This window comes from Podarcis gaigeae, assembly GCF_964106915.1.
Source record: "Podarcis gaigeae genome assembly, chromosome: 1".
In the NCBI taxonomy this organism is placed as follows: Eukaryota; Metazoa; Chordata; class Lepidosauria; order Squamata; family Lacertidae; genus Podarcis; species Podarcis gaigeae.
In genome coordinates, this window is record NC_139678.1 from 134,444,397 (window position 1) to 134,463,717 (window position 19,321).

Below are 19,321 nucleotides of genomic sequence, written 5' to 3' on the forward strand. Positions count from 1 at the left end.
GTCATTCTGTTCCTCCTCTTTCCCACTTTTAGAGCTGGAGCTCAATCTCACCATTTTCTGCAGTGATTCCAGACTCAAGGCCTGTTGCCCCTAAATCATTTCTTCCACCTCCTCCTGGATGAGGTCACAAAGCCACTGCCACATAGGCACCAACTTCCGGCCAACATTGGGGCACCCCGTCATGCATGTATGACGTCATATGCACAACATGCAATGTGTGCGGCCCCCCCAACCCACCCAGGCCGACTCAGCACATCACACCCCATCCACCAACCATCCACCATCTTACCTTTTGTTCACCAGCTCAGCGATACATCCCCCCCCCATGAGGTCCACTGAGACGCTTTGGTGTGTTTCTTTGAGATCGCCAGAGAACTTTTCCAGAAGCTGCCCTGCTGATCATCAAAGGGACGTGCCAGTGCAAAGGCTCCCTTAACACTGAGGGGGCCAGGCCCCCTGCCAACAGCTATTGAGGGGGCCAAAGACACTCTGGTGTTGGTGCACCTGCATTGCCACCATACTTGCCTCACAATCTGGACAACGTTTTCCATCTCAGTGGCAATGCCTGGGAATCCACTGAAATCATCAATGCATTCCTTTCATAGGTTGCACCAGCAGGAGCTCACGATTTCAGGCTTGATGGCATCCACTGTCTGCTTTAAGTGATGCAGCTGGCGATGCTGAAGAACTTCCAGAATGCCATGAGATCGAGATCTGGATCAGCGTCCAGGACATCAAGTCAGCAAGGCAAGGGTGAGGCTGGTATAATGAGCCTTGAAGTAGTGAACCCCCCCTTGATCCAAAGGCTGGATGAGTGAGGTCGTACAGCGAGGGGGGAGAGAAAAGCAACTCTGACACGCTCGTGTTCAAATTGCAGTCCCTGCGGGTAACCACTAGCAGAAGCACTTTGAACTCCAGCCCCTTCTCCAGCAGGTGACACCTCATCTCTAGAACAAAGCATTTGTGGAACCAGTCCAGAAGGTTTTCAGCAGTCACCCAGGCCTTCTTGTTGGACTGCCAGCAGACAGGCAACAGGTTCTTGTTCTTGCCTTGGAGGGCACAACAATGCCCGGCCGCATTGCCAAAGAGCAGCACAGTCAACTGATCCTTCACAGCTTTAAACTCAAGGGCGCCTTTTCTGCTTTGGCAATGTAGGTCCGGTGGAAGTTGGATGTGACATAAGATGTGGAGGAAGGTACAGGAGATAAATGCATAAATCAACATGTGGGCTTGAGAAGTCAAAACCCATCTACACCAAATCTGACATAATATATGTCTATCTATGAAAGTAAAGTTTTTTAAATTCAGGACAAGGTGTGAAGAATTAAATGTTCCATGTGAGAAGGTAAGAGAAGCATTCAGTTCTGTTTTAAACATTTTAAATCTTGTGCCAGTTCAAGAACAGCAGCACAAAAGAACACTTATCTGCAGGTGGCCACTTACAAAAGGCATTGTTGTAAGCATTATTTAGGTATTGGAGTCTGTTTCATCATAGGAAGATTTCTGGCTGCTACTGTGTTTATAAATATGCAAAAAAGGAGGGGGGGAGGAATAACAATGTGGCAAAAACCCTCTAGTGATGGGTGCTGTATCTGATACAGTTTTATCCTTCATGTAATGGCCTTCAAGCCAATAACATGTCTACTCAGAAGTAAGCACCATTCAATAAAATATAATTTACTCCCAAGTAGGTGTGCACAGAACTGCAAGCTTAGTCAAGAAGCAAGTGGACTCTGGACCCTTGTCCCATCTTCACATGCCAGCCCCCTAGAGACTAATAAGCTTCTGAGCCCCTGGAATTTAGTCAGGAAAACAGAGTTTGGGATTAAAGTATCTGTTAAGCAGTCAAAACAATATACCCATAGTTAGTGTTTATGAATACCAAGAGAGAGAGTGGGGGAATTCAGTTTTTCTGACCAATCTCCAGCAGGCCCAATGCCAGCGCCCACCTCCTGTGCCTCTTGATGGTGCAGCAGAACCCAGCAGAGCCCACGAAAGATGCCTGCCCCGCCCACTTTTAGTTTAGCCTCCATTAAAATTTCCCAGGCTGCCCCTGACAAAGCATTGTTCCAAAGCATTGTGAGAGAGCAACATGGCAGCTAGACGCTGTTATCCTTCGTAACCAGGTAAGCCCACCCTGCCATGATGGAGAAGGGCCTTCTCCCAGAGGCTATTTTACTGAGGGGCCTTTCCAATTTGGAGCCAGTCCTACTTCAGATCTCCAAATATTTGAACTTATTTACATCATCATCATTTACTGATAATGTTTTATTGAAGACTCGGCACTGGACTGCTTTCACCAGTGGACTGCGCTGGCTTGTGCTTGTTTCAGCCTCCTCTGCAATTCTGTAAATAGTTTCAAAAGACTCTGTTTTTATCAATAGATGAAGAATAACTGTTAAATATTCTCTACTTCCTGAGAGGGGATGTTTGAGGGGCTATGATAAGACATTTATGGGGTAGCACTGTTTGGGGTTGGGTTTCCTTTGGAGGAGAGAGCACTGAGGACTCGTGGCTTTCTTGTCATGTTTGCTTTATTTACAAATATAGAAGCAGAACATTGGGTGGGGGGGCAGCTCTTATAAGGCAACAAATTTGCTACTTCCTTATCAGACAAGAGAGGTCATGCCCTCTCCCATGTCTTCGACCAATTCACACACAAAAATATCTCCCTCTGCTTTGCCTTTTCCAAAGTATAAGGTGCTGTTTTGCCCACTTATAGCCCCACAAATCTGTTGTCTTGACTTAGCTGCCTTTCCCCAGCACTGAGGGATATACCATTCAAACAGAGACCTCAATTATTTCCTTTTCCCCATCTCCCATCTGCCAGCCATTCTGGGCCATGGACTGACAGGCTGTCTAACAGATGAATGTTTGGCTAGCAGCTTTTAACAATACTTGGGCTTGCTGCCAACTCTAGGGCAGCTTTCCCTGTTTTCCCAGTTAAACTAGTGACTAGTTGGGCTTCCATGTTGCCTTCTCATCACAGATGCAGCTCTGGTTTGGCCCTTGGAGAAGAGTGGAAGGAAGAGGACAACACTGGTCCTTACAACTCCAGAACATTCCCCCTGTTGCTATTTGTACTGTATTTGTTAGAAAATGTCTTTTACAAAGAATAAATTGTACTGGGGAAAAGAAAACATATGTAATGTAGCGGCTGCAAAGCAGGTGAGTCCAATCAAGGTCACAGAAACTCTGAATCATTGCCCTTTTAACTTGTTAACTGCCTTTAAAGGTAAAAGAGAGAGCGTCTGTCTGTCTGTCTGTCTTAGAAGCGATGGTGAAAGTTGGAGGTTGGCTGCTTGCATCGCCATTATTTTGTTGACTGGGAACATGGGAGTGTGAAGAATTCAAGCGGACTCTTTCCAGAAGAGCTTATAAAGACAGGCAAGCTATGGACTAATGATTTACACATTGCTGTCATGTGCATAACTGGGGGGGGGGGCAAAGGGGGCAGAGAGGGGTAGCTGCCCCCCATCAATAAAAATCAATAAAAATACATAGCTAAGTGAGGTTCTGCCCCGCCAATAAAAGGCCTGCACCTCTAACAAAAATCCTGGCTACGCCCATAATTGCTGTGAAAGAATGTGTTTTTAGAGACCCTCTCTTGGTCTCAAGGAAGAGAAATAAATTGTATTGAACTTGATATAAAAATAATACAGCTTGCTAAATTGTTGGCATCCTGGCAAGTAAAGATTCACCTTCAAGTCTTGTGTAAGGAGTCTTACTTTATCAGTAAGGTTTGAGGGTGAAACCCCTACGTCACTCTGAAATAGACAACAGCCCCTGATCCTGTCACAGACATGAGGCTCTCTAAACATGGACTGGAAATTGCTTGGGTTCTGATTTTCTATAAGAGGAAAGTGGAAATATTTCAAGTGTTCCTGTGCTGCACACCCTGTTGACTCATGCCACATAGCTGCTTCTGAAAAAAGCTTACCTTGACCTAATAGGGCAATAAAGGAGAACAAATAGTTCACATGCTGAATGATCCAGAGAGACTTAACACAGCCGATTAAAAGCTCACAAGATATTGTGTTAATTTGTTTTTTTAATTAATAAAGCACAGGTTAAGTTTAAAATAGATTCTATAAAGGCTTATTTGAAGTCTCTCAATTCATTTCTTATTAATATATTATTATGCATTAAGGGCAGCTAATCACCATTTCTTTTTATTTAATGCCTTTCTTTTTATTTCAAGTCATCACACTAACTTTTACAGAGGATTCTGATGTCAAAGCAGTGCTTAAAACCGCCAGAGATCTGCAGGTATAGGGCGGTATATAAATTAAATAAATAATAAAAATAATAAAAGTTATCAGAGATGTTCACATTTTTCAAAAATATGAAGATTTTACAGGCTGGTACTTTATAAATGGCATGTGCAGTACAATCCTATGTATCAGTTACAGATAGGTAGCCATGTTGGTCTGCCATAGTCAAAACAAAAAAAATTCCTTCCAGTAGCAGCTTAAAGACCAACTAAGTCAGTTCTTGGTATGAGCTTTCGTGTGCATGCACACTTATTCAGATACACTGAAACAGAAGTTTTCAGACCCTTCTATATAGTGAGAAGGTGGGGAGGGGTATTACTCAGAAGGGTGGTGGGAATGGGTGATTGGCAGATAGCTGTGATGAGCCTGTTGACGACTCTTAACGATTGCAATAGGTCTTACAGGAAGAAGCGAGGGGTGAAAAGGTGAAAAATGGCTTTGTCATGTATAATGAGATAAGAATCCAAGGTCTTTGTTCAGACCAGGTTTCTCAATGGTTTTAAGTTTGGTGATAAGTTGTAATTCAGCAGCTTCTCTTTCCAGTCTATTTCTGAAATTCCTTTGTAGTAAAACAGCGTTCTTCCTGTTGGGGGAGGGACGATGAATCAGACTGAGCAACTAATGTTAATTGGGGGGGGGGGAGCAGATAGCTTATGAGTAACTTTGATTCTGTTTGATCAGACCTCAAACTATGCAATGGTTTCTTCTCCCTTTAAACATAGTAAGCAAGGTTAGGGCAATTGTATTATCACCACTTATTGTTGTTATGAACAGTTATTTGCATACACCTGAGTTTTGCAGAGAAATATCAGTTTTTTTCTTTTTCTTGCTTTCATGGCCTTTTGGCCCCCCTGTTTACATTGTCCCCTCAATGTATTTAATATATTTCACACAGAGAGAATCATATAATCTTAGAGTTGGAAGCTACCCCGAGGATTATCTAGTCCAACGTCCTGCAATGCAGGAATCTCGGCCAAAGCATTCATGACAGATGGCCATCCAACCTCTGTTTAAAAACCTCCAAGGAAGGAGAGTCCACCACCTCCCGAGGGAGACCATTCCACTGTTGATCAGCAATTACTGTCAGAAAGTTCTCTCTGGTGTTTAGTTGAAATCTTCTTTCTTGTAACTTGAATCCATTTGTTTGAGTCCTTTCCTGCAGAGCAGGAGAAAACAAGCTTGCTCCATCTTCCATGTGACAGCCCTTGAGATATTTGGAAGATGACTTGTTTACTAGCTGGGGATAATGCTCCATGAATCTGCTGAAGTGAGATTTATGTTTATTCAGCAGAGTCTACATTCAATCTGGGTCTTGTAGGTGCTACAGAATATATGGTTGTTATTTTTTGGTATGTCTTCTTTTTGTATCACTCACAGTTAACAGAAATGGAACAACAGACAGCTGTTTTTGCAAGTACATACAAATAGTGTGATGAAACATGTTTATGTAAATGTAAGTTCCACTGAAATTAATCTGGCTTCCAAATAAATGGGTTTAAAACTGGACTGAGAAACAATTAATGGATGCAGCCAAGTGCATACAGCAATTGCCATAAATAGGCTTCTGGGCAAAGAAGTGTTGAGCTCAACTGTCAAGGGATATTGTGATTTCTGTGCATGTTGCCTTGGGGCTGAAAAAAGGCCAGAAGCATTCATTACTCTTATAATCTATTGTACACTATATTATTTATGAAAGTAGGTTTCCAGCAGTAAAGTTTCCTGATCTTCTTTGTGGCTTCCCTTTCTAAAATGAATTGATTTATTTAACACCCCACTTGGGTCAACAAACTTTGTTCATGACCTGGCATGACTCTAGTATTCGGATCCTGGGCTGACTGTGCCAAACTATTTAGTGGTTCTGTGATAGAGGCAAATATTTTCTAAGAACAAGGTTAAACATTTTGTCTGTGATCAGAGATATTTTTGGATTTCAGCTTCCAAACCTTTTATGGAGGCAAAACTAAGAAGTGGGGGGGGGGGGGATATTTTGAAGTATTCAATGGCCTGAAATAAATGTCTAAGAAGCATATTCTAAAGATTTCAGCATACGAGGCACAAGCTGGACTCTATATCTGTTCATACTTCTAGTAATTTATTAGGAATTTTCGAATGCCGGACTCCTAGTGAGCAGTCGCTGCTGAGGAGGGAGCTCTTTTTCTTCTCTGTTTTACAGGGGGGAAGCGGCCGAGGGGTCTTCCTTTCTGTTCCCGGGCGGGGTTCGGTTCCTGAGGGGGGAGAGCGGAGGCTTCCCTGGGCGCGGGGCTATAGTGGGGGTCGGGGGGGGGGCGCCGGAAGGAAGGCCCGCTGCCCCGAGGCGCGCCCTTTCGGAGGGCTTCGTCAGGCGGGGCGGCCTTTGGCGCCGGGCTCCTCCCTCCCGCCCGCAAGGTGAGCGCCGCTCTCGCGCTCCCGGCCCCGCCCCCTGCGGAGAGCCGTCGGCCCGGCCCCGCCCCCGCCCGTGCGCGCATGCGCCGCTGCCCCAGCCGCCGCCTTCTCCTCACGCCGGAGGCGCCTGCGAGGAGCGGCGGCGTCGAGAGGGAGGGAGGCAGCGCCATGGAGCTGGTCGGGGCGCAGCAGCAGCAGCAGCCGCAGGCGGCGGGCCTGGCCGGGAGGAAGAGGCAGCCCAACCGCGAGAGGCCCGCCGCGGCCGAGGACGACGCCCTCAACCAGATCGCCCGCGAGGTGAGCGGCGGGGGGGGGGCGGGGGGGGGCGCGCCGGCCCGGCCTCCCGGAGGCGCCTCTTTCCGCTCTTCTTCCTCTTCCTCCTCCTCCCCGGGCGGGGGGGGGGCGGGGGCTGTCACCTCGGCCCCTCCCCCTTCACGTGGGAGCTGTCAGGTGCCGCCGCCCCCCCCTTTCTCCCCTCCCTCCTTCCCACTTCCGGGAGGCCGTTGGGGGCGGGGCGGGGGGTCCAGCCCATTTGCGACCACGGCAGAAGAAGGGTTAATAAGCTCCTTCATATCCCCTTAATGTGCCCCCTCTAAAATGTTGAATAAACTTTGTAAACACAAAGTAATGTCTTCCAAGACAAAACCGTTTCTCTTAATGGCAGGCTTTGAATGAAAGGCAGCAGTCTCCCTTGTCTGGATCCAGGACTGGTGTACACACAAACATTTGTATATTTTGTTTTATTTTGAGTGCTGCATTTGTCCTGCACCTTTTCCCTTTCACGCAGCTCAAGAGGTCATGCCTGGCTCTTCGCTCCCCTCTGCTCCAGCAATCCCCACAACAGCCCTGGGAGGCAGCGCCTTGCCCCACAGTCACCCAGGGGGCTCCAAGACCAAGGGGGGATTTGAACCCTGGTCTTTCTCCTGCACTCCAGCCACTACGCCACACTGCCTCTCTGATTTGATTAGTAGAGTCACCAACCATTGTTCTTGTAGTTTGTTTATCTATTTATTGCAATTATATCTCACATTTTATCCAAAAAGTTGAAGGAAGCCTTAAATTTTTATGTATTTGGGTTCTGTGTGTTGCTTCTTATGTTCCATGGCCTCTGGACCCTGCTACTTATTTACCTTTCCCTCTTTGTACCTTTTGGTATTATAATATATGATCTGCCAACTGGTTATAAGGCTTCATAGTTCTCATAAAGGAAGGTGTAGCCCAGAAACACCACAGCAGACATGTTGGTCTTTAAAACATGTTTCATATACCTATAAATTCTTTCTCTCATGGGCTTATATTGGTTCCTCTAACTTAAGGTGCTAAAGATCAGGAAAGAGGTGAGAGCTTCTGAAGTATTGTTTTGGCTTTTACTTCTTTAACAGAAGTTTGATCTTTAGGAGGTGTTCTTGTTCTGCACTGTGAGCTTTGCTCACTCTTTTCTGTACTCTTCTGCAGCAACAACTTTTTGGGTAAGTAACCTCAGGAGGGAAGTGGAAGATGAGGAAGCACAAGTACCAAGCCCTCCAGATGGTTTAGGTCAGGGGTTGGCAAACTTTTTGTGGCTTGGGCCGGTTCACAGTCCTGAAGCTGCCACGCTGGGCCAGAGTGCGTGTACACGCACGCATGCGCAAACGCTATTTCCGGTGCGGAGGAGGCGTGCACAGCTTTCCTTTGGCTGCAGGAGCTTCCTGCAGCCAATGGGAAGCTGGCCAGTGTCACGGAAGGCGGTCCCCACTCTTCCCCGCGCCGGTTTGGCGCAGCGCACGGGAGCCAACCAAGTGGGCGTCAGGGGTCCATGGGCCGGTTAAATGACCCCCATGGGCCGCTTGTGACCCATGGGCCTTAGGTTGCTGATCCCTGGTGGTTTCCCTCCTCCCATTGTACCTACTGTTGCGGTGTGAAGGACAAAAGGAGAGAGAACTTCCTTTTCAGACATGTTCCCAAAGATGGTTAAACCCATATCCTTCTAACAGACTTCCCTAGCGTACTGACTGGCCAGCTTGATTTTTGTGTCGCCATCGTTTGAGCAACATTGTAACATTACAAAATGCATTGTTACAACATGTAACAATACAGGCAGGAAAGTGATCCTTTGTAACTCTTCTCTGTTGCGTGCCATTGCCTGTAACTTTTATGTTCTTGTGAAACTCTTTAGACTTGAATTTATGTTCAGACTGTAGTTTTAGGATATAGGAATTTTGTTAAGGAAGGGCAAACCATTTTCCAGTTACAATGGATTTTGTTAGTAAAATGTGTTGAGGGTATGTTAGTGAAAACTATGGAAACAAAGCAGTTTTTGTGTATCTAGATAGTTTATTCATTATTTAATCTGATTTGTATATTTGAGAGTTTAAAGGTAAGGCGTATGGCTAGGTTTAACCTGTGTATGCTCCTATTTTTATATTGTTGAATTGTGTGCTTCAGTTTGCCTGCAAATCTGGATCAAACATTGATTTTGCATGTTGGTTTGTAGAAAATCTATACTTCATTCAATGCATAGCTTTCTAGATTTGGACAAAATAGCAGTCTATTGTTTGATAGAAGGCACAAATGAAAGCTCCATATATGTGGAGAAAAAGGGAGTATAAAGGCTGCTTGTATGATACTCCATAAAGGTGTACAAATGCTCCATAAAGGTGAAAATACGTGCTTTAAAACCCTGGCATGTCATGTAACAGGTGATTGATTCAGGGCACACAGTTAGATCTCTCCCCACCACCACTTGTGGCTGTACTCCCTTGAGAGAGTTTCCAGTTTCCGTCTATCTTGAGCAAGTGTAATAGTAGCTGTAGCAAAGCAGGGATGAGCTGAATGCATTGTTCCCGTTGCTGTCTGTCGGAAAGTGAAAGTTCAGATAGTACTAACGCAGTGTAACATGTAGACATTATCTCAAATAATTAAAAATTCTCACCATTCAAAATGACCAAAATATTTATAACTCATCTTTTAACAAATAGTATCCAGAACAGCTAACAAAAAGCTCAAAACAATAAAATGCAGTAGTACAGTACTTTTACTAAAATACAAAATAAAACAACAATGAAATAGTAATCTAAATGATTTTCTATATTCCCTCCCTCTTGAAATGCTCATCCAAAAAAGCCTGATTTAACTTGCTACTGAAAGGAACTATTTCCTAGTAAACATACCATATGAATCTTATCCTGAAAAACTTAAGTTAGGAACATAGGATGCTGCTTTATGCTGAGTTAGACAACTGTCCCATCTGGCTCAGTATTGCCTACACAAACTGGCAGTGGCTTCCCAGGGTTTCTGGCAGGGTTCTATCCCAGCCTTTCCCAAAGGTGCCATGAGTTGAATCTGACCTTGTGCATGCAGAGCAGCTGTTCTACCACTGAGCGATGGCCCTTCCTCGAACTCGTAAGCTGCCTGTACAGTTCTGCTAATGCTAAATCTTCCCCAACTTTGTGCACATGAGATGTTTTAGAATACACCTCCCATCAGCCTCAGCTAGCATGGCCATTGGTTAAGGATGAAGGGAATTGTAACCGTGGGGGCTTAGTGCTATGTGAAATGGCCTTGCATTTGTGCACTGCCCCTGCTCTCATCTCTCCTCTGGCACAGCTGTGAGAAGGAAAGTGGAAACATGCATTTTCAAGTACCTATAGAGTTTGTTAAATCAAAACTGGAAAGAAATGAAGTTAGTTTTAACAACTGTTTGTCTGAACAAGCAGAGTTCAAACCATGTTCTATGATCCTGGCTTGTTAGGATAAACTATAATTAAAACTAATCAAATTGATTAAAAGTTAAAACAATGCTCTGCAGCTGGTTGGAAACAGAAGCAGATGCTTTCTGTACTCTTCTTTGCGGCTGGAGGGAGGGGGCAGGATTGTGGCTTGGTGCTGCATCTGAACCAGGCCACAGCTGAGCTGTATAGCAGCTTATGTATGTTAAGCCATTTGTATAGACTGCAGACAAACGACTGCATCCAGATATAAAGCTAAACCATGGTATGTTTAGATCAACTCTTGTTTTGTTCATGTGCATGAACTGAATTATGGTTTGTTTGGTCAACAAACCATAATCTAAAACCATTGTTTGAACTTGGCTTGTGAACCTGCTTGAATTAATGGTAGTTTATTTTTTATGGTTTGGCATCCTGACTTAATCTAGTGTGCTCCATTGCTCAATTCTTACTTCCTGCCTGACTGCAGAGACATGAGGGGAAATTACCTCAAAAGCAAAACAGCTCACATGGCAAGGACTAGTCATGCTTTCACAGACCTCAAGCCTGCCCCACTTTGCCTTGCAAAAGACTCCTATCCCCACTCACCTCCTCAGTGAGAAGGTTTCCTTACCCATTTTGGCTGGCATTTAGGAAAAGATTAAAGGGAGTGTCTGCCCTCTTATCCATATCTCACAATGGGTATATGTTAAATAACTACTTGCTCAGTCCTCACTGGGCTGTTTTTGGTGAATTTTTCTTTTACTCCTTCAGGGTTTTTTAGTGTGTTTCTTTGTATTTCTACAAATCTTGAGGTTTTTCCAAGCCTTCTTTCTGGATCTCTAAGGATAGGCAGCTATTAAATCAATCAGTTCACTTTAGGACATGTGATGCCAACAGATGCAGTTGCACAGTATGATCCAAAAATGTCTCCCAAACACAGCCCCTCTAGCCTGTGTCCCTACACCCCCCATTCAATTCTATATCCTAAATATGCAAGTTATTGCTTAACACCTATTCTTCTGGTTGGCCAGGACTGACAATTTAGTAGTGTACAGGGTGCCCCAAAAGTAGGTATACAATACATATATACCTATTCTTATTTACTGATATTGTGACTTCCTAATGAAACATGGAATGTCATGAGCCTATCGATAGTATTTTCTTTGCTTTATAGAAATGCTTGATACCCCACTGCTCATACTTAAAGGCCAGAGTAGAAGCATAAGAAACCAAGGTTTTGTATGCATATGAAGAATAATTTCTAATAGACCTTGGTTAACCAAGATCTTTAGAACATACATAATATACAGGGCCATAAGTATGATTACTGGATTACATCTTGATCCAGTGTCCTATTTTTAATCTAATTTACTATTGTGTGATGTTTGTAGCAGTACATACTTTACCTTTATACTGAAATGTGCAATTGACTGTTTTCTTTAACTAAAGTGATATGGCTCATGGGGTTGCAGAAGGGCCCTCCCCCTTTCTAGGTTTGTCTCCAGAACTAACTTCTTTGTAACATCTGAAGTGTTTATGTGAACAATTTCCCATTCTTCCAGTTGTTTATATACCACTTTTTAAATGCTTGATGGAGGCCAATAAATTTCAGGTAGTTTATTTGTTTTTGAGCTTGGTATGTCTTGCCTCTACAGGATGTGAGAGCAGTTTTAAAAAGGAAATCGGTGTGAACAAATAAAAGGAAACTGTACAGATTACTCATGTTGCATAAAGTCAAGTTCCTACACAATACTAAGAAATTGCACTTAGTGCGGGAATTATACTTTTAAAAAAATACATTTTTATTAAAGATTTACTGGTTTACAAAAGTATAGGCAATGTTTCTTTTTTTAAGTTACATTTTCTACAGATCAGTTTCATTTGTTGAGACATTAGTATTACATTAGGAAGAAAAGGGGGAAAGAGGTGGAGGGGGAATGGTGAATGGGGTGGGGGGGCAGTGCTTCTATGTGTGGGGTTTTGTGTCAGCATCACTTGTGTGGGTTTTCTTTACTATTCGCTCGTATTCCTTTGGTGGTGAGAGAAGTTGGGGTTGGCCTAGGGTGTGGTTGGTTGTCTTTGATTGGCTGTAGTGAAACTTGTTTTCATGTGTGAATGGGTGTGTGTGTGTGTGTGTGTGTGCTTGGATCAGGTTAGCCAGATTGATTCAAATGCTATTGTTAATCAGGCTGCTGATAACAGGAAAAAATACTTCTCAACCTTTTGGCTAAGACCAAGTGTGGAAAAGAAGTATTAAAAAAACTACCAGCTGTTGTTTGGAACTAACAGGCAGTGAGTGTGTGGTTGACTTGTGGGCAATAATAATAAATAAGTTTCTTTTTCTTTTGGGCAGGGCTATTGTCTCTTCCTCTAAGGCTTTTATTAGTAATATTATTATTAGGTGGCACTGTGGGTTAAAGCCTCAGCGCCTAGGACTTGCTGATCGAAAGGTCGGCGGTTCGAATCCCTGCGGCGGGGTGCGCTCCCGCTGCTCGGTCCCAGCACCTGCCAACCTAGCAGTTTGAAAGCACCTCCGGGTGCAAGTAGATAAATAGGGACCGCTTACCAGCGGGAAGGTAAACGGCGTTTCCGTGTGCGGCTCTGGCTCGCCAGAGCAGCGATGTCACGCTGGCCACGTGACCCGGAAGTGTCTCTGGACAGCGCTGGCCCCTGGCCTCTTGAGTGAGATGGGCGCACAACCCCAGAGTCTGTCAAGACTGTCCCGTACGGGCAGGGGTACCTTTACCTTTACCTTTACAGTTATGCATTTATATTGTTGCCTAATCTCTTCATCCCCACCCTTGCCACAATATCATGTGCCATCACGGATATGTTACACTTTTTGAGGCTTGGTTCATTCTCTTACTATGCACAAAACACATCTGTTCTGCATGGAAGTGTGGGTGCAGTGCAGTTAAGTAATATCATTTTCAGCATTCTCTTCTTTCTTACTTAAGACCACATTCTGCCTACTGAATGGATACAATAAGCCGTAGGTGCTGGAGAAGTGAAAGTTGTTGTCTTTGTCTTCAAATATTGTTTACTCCTGGGATGCTGGTAATGATGGTGGTGCTGTTGTTGCTGTTTATAAAATGCTCTTCCTCCTGAAGAAGCTCAGGGCAGCAAACACATCCAGAATAATAGGATTTAGGGCTGAATTATAGACCTGCTGGTATAGGGCTGTATGTAAATTTATAAAATAATAAAATAATAATGTTCCCAAAGCTCTCAGATAGGCCTGGTTTATCCAAGCATGAGTTGGTAGAATGGATTGCACAACCTCTGAGACTGCAGGTGGTGCTGAGCCTCTTGGGCTTGCCAGTCGGAAGGTCGGCAGTTCGAGTCTGTGCAATGGGGTGAGCTCCCATTGTTTGTCCCAGCTTCTGCCAACCTAGCAGTTCAAAAGCACGACAGTGCAAGTAGATAAATAGGTACCGCTGTGGCGGGAAGGTAAACGGCATATCTGTGCACTCTGGCTTCTATCACAGTGTCCTGTTGTGCCAGAAGTGGCTTAGTCATGCTGGCCACATGACCCAGAAAGCTGTCTGTGGACAAATGCCGACTCCCTCAGCCTGAAAGTGGAGATGAGCCCCATAGCCGCCTTTGACTGGGCTTCTTCATCCAGGGGTCCTTTACCTTTTTACCTTCAGGTGGTGGGCCATATTTTGAATGCTGCCTCTAGTTAAATATTCTTTGCAAATTTTCTAGCTACAATGTAGGCAGAAACCCAATTCTAGAAACTTTCTCCATGATGTGATTTTTCTTCCTTGGTGGTTCATATATTTTCACCAGTGGTATTCTACTTGTAGGCTGAAGTGGCATTGTCCATTCTGCCATCTCATCCCACTGCTAATAATAATAATAATAATAATAATAATAATAATAATAATTTATTACTTATACCCCACCTATCTGGCCGGGTCTCCCCAGCCACTCTGGGCGGCTCCCAACAGAATATTAGTAAAGGTAAAGGGACCCCTGACCATTAGCTCCATTCGTGGCCGACTCTGGGGTTGCAGCGCTCATCTCGCTTTATTGGCCGAGGGAGCCGGCGTACAGCTTCCGGGTCATGTGGCCAGCATGACTAAGCCGCTTCTGGTGAATCAGAGCAGCACATGGAAATGCCGTTTACCTTCCCGCCAGAGCGGTACCTATTTATCTACTTGCACTTAAACCACAGAGCCTAGGACTTGCCAATCAGAAGGTCGGTGGTTTTGGTTTGAATCTCCGCGATGGGGTGAGCTTGCTCGGTCCCAGCTCCTGCCAACAGAATATTAAAAACACGATAAAACATGAAACATTCTCTAAATAGGGTTGCTTTCAGATGTCTTCTAAAAGTCAGATAGTTGCTTATTTCCTTGACATTTGATGGGAGGGCATTCCAGAGGGCGGGCGCCACTACCAAGAAGGCCCTCTGCCTGGTTCCCTGAAACCTCATTTCTTGCAGTGAGGGAACTACCAGAAGACCCTTGGAGCTGGACCTCAGTGTTCCTTCAAGTATACTGGGCCAAGGCCATTTAGGGCTTTAAAGGTCAGCACCAACACTTTGAATTATGCTTGGAAACGTACTGGAAGTCAATGTAGGTCTTTCAGGGCCAGTGTTATATGGTTTTGGCGGCCACTCCCAGTCACCAGTCACCTGTTGCATTCTGGATTAGTTGTAGTTTCCTGGTCACCTTCAAAGGTTGCCCCACGTAGAGCGCATTGCAGTAGTTCAAGTGGGAGATAACTAGAGCATGCACCACTCTGGCGTGACAGTCTGCGGGCAGGGAGGGTCTCAGCCTGCGTACCAGATGGAGCTGGTCGACAGTTGCCCTGAACACAGAATTGACCTGTGCCTCCATGGACAGCTGTGAGTCCAAAATGATTCCCAGGCTATGCACCTGGTCCTTTAGAGGCACAGTTACCCCATTCAGGACCAGGGAGTCCTCCACACGTACCTGTCCCATCCCCCCCAAAACAGTACTTCTGTCTTGTCAGGATTCAACCTCAATCTGTTAGCCACCATCCAATCTGTTAGCTGCGATATGTAGACTTGACCTTACTGTTTCAATATTCTGTACTTAAAAGCTTGGGCTTTGCATCCTTCTGCAGTAAGGATTATGAGTCTCTTGTTCAACCACTCTGTGCCAGAGTGTGCCACTCTGAAAATGTATTCTTAGCTACTGTCCTCAGGTCCTGTCTGAACATCTTTGTTACACACAATTAACCTTGTCTTTCATGCTCTCTATGCTTTATGCAGACATCTGGCCATGTCTGGGGGGCATGCAACAGCTCTTTTTTGATATGACTTGTATGATCTCCAATGTTATACTAAAGTGGCAGTTTTTTGTATTATACTTGGCTAATTAAAGCTGTGCTATACCCCAAGCGGCATGCAACAAATACATTACATTATAGGTGAATGCCATGTTTAGCAAGATTAGTTTTGGAGTGTAAGATGATACATTCAACACCTGTCCAGAGGTTCAGTTTCAACAGGAACTGTTTTTGCTCCACAAATTTCATCTGTTTCGTAATGTGAATTGTCTAACTTAAACTTTTTGCCCTCAATTCCACAAAGCTATTCCTAGAGTGTCAGAAAGAAAGAAAGAGTGCTTGTCTCTGCCAGAGGTAGAGCAGCAGTCTGACAAGCACAGTATATAATCTGTGCTAGATGGACATGGTAACAGAACCTTAAAATAGCTCTCTGAAATAGCAGCTGCTGTCTGTTTTCTCTTAAAGTCTTAAACTTCTTTTATGAGAATGGTGGCTACTGGCAACAGGACATTAAAGAGAATTTACCTAAAAGATAATGCTTAAGTCTTCAGTCCTTTTTATCACAAATGCTAAAAACTGGGTCAGAGAGAGAATGAATACCGTTGGCATTCTAACTTGGGCCATTCATAGTTGTTGCTTCATGTGAAACCGAAATGGACTAAAGAAGTCCCTCTGGCATGAATATCTGGCTTTGGTAATGGCATAATCGGACATAGACAGCTACACACGGATTTGTTTCTGGGCCACTTGATTATTATGCTTTCATTCATTCATTAATTTTCCTAAAACATATTGTGTGTGCAAAAGTAACCCTAATTCGGATACATTTCCCACTCAAATGTTCTCGCTTAGGATGCTGATTGAGATATTTTGACAGTCTAGCTCTCAATAACCTTTCTTGCTTCTCCTACTGAAATTCCGGCAACAGTTTCAATAAAGATACTGCTGCTGTACACTATAGCTATTGGGATGTAAACCAGAAAAGGATGTATTGGGTTTCTTCCTCTTGCTAAAGAGGAATTTAAGGGCTTTGTATACATATAAGGATAATTTAATTTTAAAACTTTTCTATTTTAAGTTCCCCACCATTTGAATAGGACTTTCAAACATTGGGGATAATAATAATAATAATAATAATAATAATAATAATAATAATAATAATAATAATAATAATTTTATTATTTATACCCCTCCCATCTGGCTGGGTTTCCCCAGCCACTGTGGGCAGCTCCCAACCAAATATTAAAAACACAATACAGCATTAAACAAACTTCAGCACAGCTAGAAATATCAGACTCTGAAATTCCTGGGTACTTTAAAAATGTAGTTTCCTTATGATACCCTGACATAATGTTTGGAGTTCCAAATTAATTTTTGCATTCTTAGTATTTCATGTGCTTTACTGATAATCCAATGTTTGTGTGCATTGGGCCATAGTATAGCCTTTGGACCTTGTTGAGGTGAGACATTCATTCCCAGAAATACTGAACAAGTTACCAGAAGCTATTAGAAGTTACTGGAAGTGACCAGAAGCTGCTGGAGTACTGGTTTGTTTACTGCAGATACAAGGTCAACACTAGGGCTGGGCGATATCTGGCTTCCAACATCATGATATATCACCAGCTAAACATCGCAATATACCGATATATCACAGTGTCTGAAAAACTGAACTATATATGGTGTGCATGAAGATTCTGCGTGCGGGTGGTAAAAGGAGCAGCCATGAGCACCTGGGAGAAGGAGCAGGCAGTCCTGGATGGGTGGGGGGTGGAGGCAGGGGCTTTGCGTCCTCAATTACTGCCCAGGGTGGGGCAGGTGCATGCCAGGCAACTGCAGCACCTCAGAGGGGTAGCGCCACCACCTCTCTGAAGGGGCGATCCAGCAGGGGTGTGTGCTCAGTGTGTCTTTGCATGCAGGGAAGTGTGCTTGCCCTCCCCCCACCCCCCAAAAGGTGGGGGCTGCCGAGATAGAGACGCTGTCCTGACATCTTCTCACAGTCACACAGAGGCTCCAGTCATGCGGGACTCGCCTGTTCGCTGCTCACCTGCCTGCCCGTTAAGTGCCAGGCACTTCCAGTGCCGCCACCAGCCATGAATGTGAGGAGAGTGGCCAGCATCTCTGCCCAGCTGGAGGAAGCCACGGGCACAAGGGCTGCCAGCGCAGCATGGGGGCTTTCCAGTCCAGTTTGGAGGCAGGTGAGGGTGGGGCACAGAGAATGCTGTTCAACTTCTGCACTCGCCCAGCCCTTGCCACAGGAGTCAGGCAGGGATCTCTGCAGGGGGGTGGCTGGTTCGCACCCCCCCATTGCGCGCCATGGGCAACAGCCCCCCTAGGGCATACAGGAGAAGGAGCAAGCAGTCTTGGATGTTTCTTGGGCTGAGATAAATCGCAGCGAAGTAGCCAGAGCAGGGAGAGGAACTGCGCACAGGGACTGGACTGCTCAAATTGCTGGCAGTTATACTGCCCCCTGGTGTTTTGAACGATATATTGCAAGGTCAAATTTAATGAACCCATTATTGTGATGTAGACTTCATGCTGGGAATGAATGATATAGCGATAAATCACACAGGCCTAGTCAACACTGTGAGAACTGTTCCCACACATGCACAGCTTCTAGACTGGACTGAGAGATTGTTTAGTCTGAACTCAACTCTTGAACTGTAAGGATGGGATCAGGAGAGGGGAGGCCTTGCAGCTATCTAGGGCAAGGCCTGCAACCTTTTAAGTGTACACCAGTCAGGGCACTGATAGAAGCTTGTTTTCCTGTATAGTTCTGTAACAGTTATGCTTAAACCAACAGTAAATGAATTTCTTTATGTATTGGATTGTTTCCTGTGATTTATTACTCTGTGCCTGACTTGGAACTCCTACACATTGAAGACTGTGGGTTTACTCTGCTAATTAGGTGTCTGGTAGCTGGAAATGTGCTGGAACGAAAGAAAGGAGTTTTTGGTTGAAAAAAACTCTTAACAGGTGGTTTGGCTGCAAGCACAAACCCCAACAAGCCTGGAGGGGATGTACAGCTGTATCTTCCAGTAACTTACAAAACAGGCAAACAGTTTTTTGAGTGTATGGTTAGATTTAAATGGTTTTATCTTAAGTGTATCTTTTTAACCTTACTACATACCACTTAGAGTCTATGACATCAAGTGGGGCTGGATGATACTTCTATTTATTGTCCCAATAAATAAACTGGTATAGCGTTCACATCACGCTACCGGTTTCAGACTTTCTGAGCTGCTGATAGAGTGCAGCTCTCAAGCCACCACAATGTATTGGCAACTCAAATTGCCTTTGCCCAAGTGGGTGGGCTGCACCTTTCCTCTTGGGACGGTTGGTCGCTCCAGGAGGTAAGATGGAGCTGGCCCGTTCAGGCAAAGGCAGACAGATGCCCAGAGCTTGAGAACATGCTTCTCACACTCCATGTGCTTGGCTGCCACCAGCCTGCCTTCACCGGGGGGGGGGGGCTGCGTCTTTCCTCCCAGAGTGACCAACCACCCCAAGAGCAAAGAGAGGCTGCCCATTCATTTGGGCGAAGACAGGCAGACACCTTTGAGGGAGCCCCGATGCCTCTTCAGCTCACATGCGTCCAGGCCAGCGCATGTGTAAGCCCGAGGGACATCACAGGCTGAGCGGTTCAAGAAAGCCCCGATGCCTCTCTCATGGCTCAGTCACCATGTAAGGCTGAGCAATCAGCTGCTGCTTCTTCTCCTAAGA

The 19,321-nt window shown here is 44.8% G+C and overlaps 1 protein-coding gene across 35 annotated transcripts in view; it reads left to right on the forward strand.

The window, feature by feature from the left end:
- Positions 1 to 6,690: 6,690 nt before the first annotated feature.
- The window catches only part of LRRFIP1 (LRR binding FLII interacting protein 1), a 103,300-nt gene continuing 90,669 nt past the window's right edge, over positions 6,691 to 19,321 (forward strand). For all 35 annotated transcript variants that reach the window (XM_083704815.1, XM_083704816.1, XM_083704817.1 and 32 more), the window contains exon 1: positions 6,691 to 6,953. In XM_083704815.1, coding sequence (XP_083560941.1) covers positions 6,738 to 6,953 — 216 coding nt within the window. In that variant the 5' untranslated portion in view covers positions 6,691 to 6,737. The remainder of the gene's footprint in view (positions 6,954 to 19,321) is intronic.